At 39.0% G+C, this 7,500-nt stretch overlaps 1 protein-coding gene across 1 annotated transcript in view; it reads right to left on the bottom strand.

Moving 5' to 3' along the window:
• Positions 1-7,500, bottom strand: part of LOC122259969 (uncharacterized) — a 67,522-nt gene that overhangs the window by 11,051 nt on the left and 48,971 nt on the right. The window contains exon 5 of the mRNA XM_086547124.1: positions 1,580-1,916. Coding sequence (XP_086403250.1) covers positions 1,580-1,916 — 337 coding nt within the window. The remainder of the gene's footprint in view (positions 1-1,579; positions 1,917-7,500) is intronic.

Below are 7,500 nucleotides of genomic sequence, written 5' to 3'. Positions count from 1 at the left end.
CTGGATGCATCGCGAGTGGAACAGGAGGATATTTGTTTCTTGAACGAGGAGACGCGAACTGTCTGTCAAAGTCATCCATTATATTGATATGTTTATTCGGAAAGAAAAAGGCTTTATTCCTGTATGTAATTTTATTGTTTCCTTTTTTTTCCTTTTTTTTTTTTCTTTTTTTTCCTTCTTAATGAGAACACGACTTCCAATTTACCAGGAAATGCTTAGAAGTCTTTTGAATTTATATTTCAGGAGTTCAGTTTTGCAAGTTTATTTCTATTTATTAAATTTGAATATAAATTTATTACAATTTTTATTTCAGGGGTGAAAACGGAACAATTTTGGTTGCCAAACGCTGTTTGTCTTCCATTTTTTGTTATTGTTAGCGGGGTAACTATTCTTTTTTCGTTATTATTACCGTTATCATGTATATCGTTTTTCTTCTTATTAGTGTTACCATCACTGTTATCATCATAATTAAGATGATTATCATTATTAATTTTTATCATTATCATTATTAACTTTTATCATTATCATTACAATTGCGATATATGTTTTTCTTTTTGTCTCCATAAAATGTACGTCGTCAGTTACTGTGCCATAATAGCAAAACGTGCTGATAATTAGTAGTAGTGCGTGACTCAATACAATTCACATCTATTTATTGAAAATGTTATTATAGAGACCGCATATTGCATAAAAGTATAAAAAGATGGGGATTTTAGTCTACTATATGTCTGTCAACTTTTCACTACAAAATATTTTTTCAACGGTTTGGGTACGTTTAGTATTTTGTATCTTAAAAGTTGGTTACGATTCTGACTTATTTAAACAAAATGCAAAAGTCTTAGGGCTTTTCATCCAGTTTTCACTTAGAATCCAAATGTTTGAAGTTATGCTACTATAGTTGTATCGTTGCATGAAAATATTATATTTTTGGAAAAGGTCATCATTATCACAATTAGCAGTTGATGTTGATATTGCATTCGCATAGGTAGTGCCATAAATGTCTTCATCTTCATCAATACTGTCTCCCATATATCCTCTACATAGTTGTTGCAATATCATCGGATTAACCAATTGCATTTAAATCTTCAGTACACGACCACTTGAACAATGAACTGGCAATTACGCTTAGGCGAAACGATCGGAATAAATCATGTTTTTTACAGAAACAAAATGTAACGTATTGATTTATTTGTCTCCAAAAAATAACGCGAATCTGCATTATAAAACTACACATTGATTTGCGATATTCAAAGTCTCTCCCCTCAAATATAAATAGTCAATCAAACCATTAATCAGGTAAAACTCAATACAAATAGATATATACATATCAACACATATCATCACAAAATGTTGACGAGCCAAACGCCATGTCAGTCTCACCTAACAACCACTTACAGATCGCGTTCTTTAAATTATGCAGACAATTGAGATACTTACTCTTTCAGATGACTCTGTGGCGAAAGCCCATTATTCAACCGTCATAATGGAAAACCAAATGGATTATTCATACCCGTCGATAGGCCTACGAGAGAGACGCCAGTACACCCAACATGCAGCCATGCAAGCGCGCAGTGTGTACCTGAGATGTGAGACGGTAGAACTGTCTCTGGCAAGGAGACAGTCCGACCAAGGAAGGTGAGTGTGGAGGTGAGTCTAGCTGCAGCAGCGGCGTGCTAGAGCGTGAGTCTGTGCTCAAGAGAGTGCTAGGTGGCGCTCCTGATGAGAGGGAGTGGTCGGAGGGCGAGCGGGCGGGCGGGCGGGGCGGAGGGGAGTCCTGTAGCGGCCCCGGCAGGAGCGCGGTCGAGGCGGGGAGCGGCGAGAGACAGAGAGGAAGGTCGTTCTCGAGCCGAGGGGAACCACCCTCACCGGGATCACTACATGGCACCAGGCGTCGGGCATGCACAGATTCATCGGAGCTGCTCAAGCTGGATAACATTACTTGTCGTCAATTAAGCTTTCTCGCAGTCAGCTACAGTCAACGCACCGCGGCTACAACACTGATCCCCTTCTATATAACAGCTTACACGTAAGTTACTCTGAACCGGCAAGTCACAAACAGCAGAACACTGTTCAGGTATGTCACATTTGCAATATCTTTTTTATATAATAACCTCATTTACCATATCAATAGTGCAATTCTTTATACATCTAATAGGTTTATTATACATAATTTGATTTTTTTTTCCATACACAACCTAATCAGTAACAGAACTGTTAAATAACTGGGGAAATAAGAAGACTACTGTCATGCAATGGGGCGCTTCAATGTTAAACGCAGGGCCATGCTTGAGGTGCTGGTCGTGCAAAAGTTAGAACTCAGGAAAATGATTATAACCATAATGATAATTATAATAATAGCGATGGTAAAAGATAATGGATATGAGGAGAAACAAATGGAGGACGATAATATGATAAAATTGATGATGATGATAATGATTAGTGATAATGATAATGATAATGAATGATAATTATACTGATGACTAATTATGATAATGATAATAATATAGCAATATTGATAATGGTGATGATGATGATGATGATGATGATGATGATGATGATGATAATGATAATGATAATGATAATGATGATGAAGATAACGATAACGATGATAAAATCAATAGAGACGAAAGAAGTACAACAATTTATCTATATTTCTGAACAAAACAAAAGAATAGAATAAAAAAAAACGGCGTATTCACTAATACGCTGTGTATTTGCGAACGTGCACTCCAATTAAAAGTTAAGTTTGCGTTCTATATAGCGATGGATAACCACATGGAAAGGTTTTCTTGAACGCACTACTGAAAACGTATTCTTCGAAAATATGTAGTGCTTGGGATCAATCGCAGAAATCCAGGAATTCTTTAATACATGATCTAATGATCTAATTTGCCTGTTTAGGTAATTGCTATGATTCAGTTGCTTTTATTGCAAGACTATGGATGGCATATTTTCTCTTCTAGATATTTTTTTAAAGGGAGAATCCTGTGGAGTGTCTCAGAATAGGTAGTGATCTATAATTCTATTTTTTTTTCTAAATTAGAGCGTTTATGTATGTGATTGTTTATTTGAAATGCTATTTTTTGAAGATTATTATTTTTTATATTAGGCTATGGCGGGAGGACACAGATAGATTTAAGATAGATAAATAAAATACATTGAATAGATAGATAGATAGAGAGACAGAGAGGAAGGTCGTTCTCGAGCCGAGGGGAACCACCCTCACCGGGATCACTACATGGCACCAGGCGTCGGGCATGCACAGATTCATCGGAGCTGCTCAAGCTGGATAACATTACTTGTCGTCAATTAAGCTTTCTCGCAGTCAGCTACAGTCAACGCACCGCGGCTACAACACTGATCCCCTTCTATATAACAGCTTACACGTAAGTTACTCTGAACCGGCAAGTCACAAACAGCAGAACACTGTTCAGGTATGTCACATTTGCAATATCTTTTTTATATAATAACCTCATTTACCATATCAATAGTGCAATTCTTTATACATCTAATAGGTTTATTATACATAATTTAATTTTTTTTCCATACACAACCTAATCAGTAACAGAACTGTTAAATAACTGGGGAAATAAGAAGACTACTGTCATGCAATGGGGCGCTTCAATGTTAAACGCAGGGCCATGCTTGAGGTGCTGGTCATGCAAAAGTTAGAACTCAGGAAAATAATTATAACCATAATGATAATCATAATAATAGCGATGGTAAAAGATAATGGATATGAGGAGAAACAAATGGAGGACGATAATATGATAAAATTGATGATGATGATAATGATTAGTGATAATGATAATGAATGATAATTATACTGATGACTAATTATGATAATGATAATAATATAGCAATATTGATAATGGTGATGATGATGATGATGATGATGATGATGATGATGATGATGATAATGATAATGATAATGATAATGATAATGATAATGATGATGAAGATAACGATAACGATGATAAAATCAATAGAGACGAAAGAAGTACAACAAGTCACATCTAGTTATGACAATACAAAAGAATAGATAAACGGGTTCACTAATACGCTGTGTATTTGCGAACGTGCACTCCAATTAAAAGTTAAGTTTGCGTTCTATATAGCGATGGATAACCACATGGAAAGGTTTTCTTGAACGCACTACTGAAAACGTATTCTTCGAAAATATGTAGTGCTTGGGATCAATCGCAGAAATCCAGGAATTCTTTAATACATGATCTAATGATCTAATTTGCCTGTTTAGGTAATTGCTATGATTCAGTTGCTTTTATTGCAAGACTATGGATGGCATATTTTCTCTTCTAGATATTTTTTTAAAGGGAGAATCCTGTGGAGTGTCTCAGAATAGGTAGTGATCTATAATTCTATTTTTTTTTTCTAAATTAGAGCGTTTATGTATGTGATTGTTTATTTGAAATGCTATTTTTTGAAGATTATTATTTTTTATATAGTCTATGGGGGAGAAAGATAGATTAAGATAGATAAATAGATAGATGAATAGATAGATAGATAGAGAGAGAGGGCGAGATAGAGATAGATAGATAGAGACAGAGAGAGACAGAGAGAGAGAGAGAGAGAGAGAGAGAGAGAGAGAGAGAGAGAAAGAAAGAAGAGAGAAAAAGAGAGAAGAGAGAGAGGGGAGAAAGAGAGGAGAAAGAGAGAAGAGAGAGAAAGAGAGGAGAGAGAGAAGAGAGAGAAGAGAGAGAGAGAGAGAAGAGAGAGAAGAGAGAGAGACAGAGACAGAGAGAGAGAGAGACAGAGACAGAGAGGAGAGAGAGACAGAGAGAAGAGAAGAGAGAGAGAGAGAGAGAGAGAGAGAGAGAGACGGGGGAGGTGTGTGTATGTGCGTGAGAGAGAGAGAGAGAGAGAGAGAGAGAGAGAGAGAGAGAGAAGAGAGAGAAGAGATAGATAGGTAGACTGATAGATAGATTGATAGATAGAGATAGAAGAGAGAGAGAGAGAGAGAGAGAGAGAGAGAGAGAGAGAGAGAGAGAGAGAGAGAGAGAGAGAGAGAGAGAGAGAGAGAGAGAGAGAGAGAGAGAGAGAGACAGAGACAGAGAGAGAAAGACAGACAGAGAGAGACACAGAGAGAGAGAGAGAGAGAGAGAGAGAGAGAGAGAGAGAGACAGAGAGAGAGAGAGAGAGACAGAGAGAGAGAGAGAGAGAGAGAGAGAGAGAGAGAGAAACAAGGACATCAACATGTAGTCCAGCGCCAGTATCTTTCAGCAAGAGAAAGTAGGATCAGGGAGACTTATACACCTTCTTTCCCTTGTCAAGCTTGAAGAAAAGAATGCAGGAGCAATCTACTTCTTTTACCTTGCAATACTGCAGACGTTTACCCTCCTATCCATTTCCTGAAGGCCATCTCTGACCAGGTCAAGTTGCCCTCGAATCTGGATGCAGATCAGAAAGGGTCTGGATCGTGGGTACGGATTTAATGAGTGGATAAAGGGTCTCGATAAAGGGTCTTGATTAAGGCTCTGGATCGAGGGGTGGTCTGCCAGCCCACGCCTCGACGCAATTTCGGGCGTGATGGGCGTCGGAAGCATCGTCTGTTCATCGAGGGATAATGCGAGCTGTGAGTGCGTGGTCTGTGTCGTGAGTGAGAGTATTATTTAGAGTTGTCTGTAGTGTTATGTACTCAGATGACGTGGGTGAGGAGTGTGTGTGTGTGTGTGCGTGTGGGCTGTGTCGTGAGTAAGAGTTTCGATTATCTTGTCATTAGAATAATTATAATCATCGTCATGTAATTCTGATGACAAGCGTTAATTGCATTTCTTGCATCGTGAAGTTATTCGGTCTCATTCATAACTCGATCTACATTTGTCATAAGTGAGGGCGATGGTGTGGAGAGGCGCTACCGCTATTTCCGAAGGGTATTTCGACACTTATGCCATCCAGGTGTATTGGATTTCTGTGACTTTATGGAATTCATGGCAGCGATTGGTGTTAATTAGGATGTATTTTATATATACATACCTGTCTCATCGTGTCAACTTTGGCAGTTGTATGAGCATGTGATACGTTAGATGTCTCTGTGTTATTTATGAAATGCATAATTCCAAAATGACGCGTGTATATCATAGTAATATTAACTGAACAGACAAGCACGAGTAACGAGTGGACGAGCAGATATAGAATTAGCATCAAAACATAACGAGATACGCATGCATTGCAAAAAGGAGAAGCAACATAAACTATTGAAATGCAACGAAAAAAGTGGTTCCGAGGAGGAGCCAAGCAGGGTCGTCAGGGATACAGCTTGACGAGGCATGCGAGAAGGACAGGGATGGAGAGGGGGCTATCGCTAGGGGGACTATCGCCAGGGGGCTATCGAGCAGGGTACAGGGGAGCTGGATTACCTTAGGTCGAAGGCGAGCCAGCAGAGCACCGATGCTGTTGGTCCAGGCCAGCGGCGAGACAGAAGGGAAAGGGAGAGGTTAGTACATGGCACTACGGCAGAAGGGAGCGTGGACTGATGCTGTTCTGGGAGATGGGGATGATTACGCGTGTGGGGAGGTCAAAACTCGGGAAATAAATCACCTACGTTACAGAAGGGGGAACTTGGTCTCGTTCGAAGTAAGGGGAAAAGGGCGTGTATGTTCAGCAGAAGATTTGGCTACCGACTGAATGAGTGTATACATCTGGGGACGACAACAACAACAACAAAAATACATCGCCGTACCAACCCATGTTTACACTCTAACTCAGCCCTGGAGCATTCCTATCCAGCGAGCAATCGCAAAGGCCCCTTGACTCGGCCTTGTCCCGGGCGCCTGCGGAGAGGAGCTGCGCTACTTTAAGATGACAACCTGAGCTTAAGGACTAAAGTTACGGAGTATGTTGAAGGAAAACCTATTCTTGCGAGTCTGGCGTCTGGAACCGTGACATGGGAGCAGGGCAATGTGTGAAAAAACCTTTGGTCTTTTGGAGATACACAAAATGTTGAAGTTTTGGAACGTGAATTTATGAACAATATAAGCAACCCTGCGCTAAGGTTTACGAATGAGACGTATGAGATATTGTAGATTAATGGCCCTTTTTTAAACTCAAAACAAACAAGAAAATACAGATTTACCAAGACGTCTGCTGAAAAGATTAGTGTTCGTTTTGGTGGCCTTGTCAAAAAGTTTATTAATCTTGAAAAAAAAGAAATGTTGGAGAAGTTTTTGGCAAATAGGCATTTGGCAACAGTGAGTGAGTTGCCGTCGAGCAATTTATTTCCTCCGTTTCTAACCTGCAGACAATTTCCAGCTGTCTGGGTGTCTGCGTCTCCTTCTAGTTTCTTTGGTGTTATTGTTGCAGTAACTTGATTATCAACATCAGTGACTACGAACACTATTACTTATCTTGTTTCATTACTGATATAGTTATTAGTCGTGTAAACAGCAGTTGCAGTGATGAAGTTATTCTTATCATTCACTGAATTTACTAATACCTTCATAAAAAAGAAAAAAAAAAAAAATCCTTCTTATTTGCAATATG

The sequence above is a fragment of the Penaeus japonicus genome, unplaced genomic scaffold (genome assembly GCF_977035675.1).
Source record: "Penaeus japonicus unplaced genomic scaffold, GWHDUDI00000001_assembly GWHDUDI00000019, whole genome shotgun sequence".
NCBI classification, from domain to species: Eukaryota; Metazoa; Arthropoda; class Malacostraca; order Decapoda; family Penaeidae; genus Penaeus; species Penaeus japonicus.
This window is presented reverse-complemented; position numbering and strand designations above follow the sequence as displayed.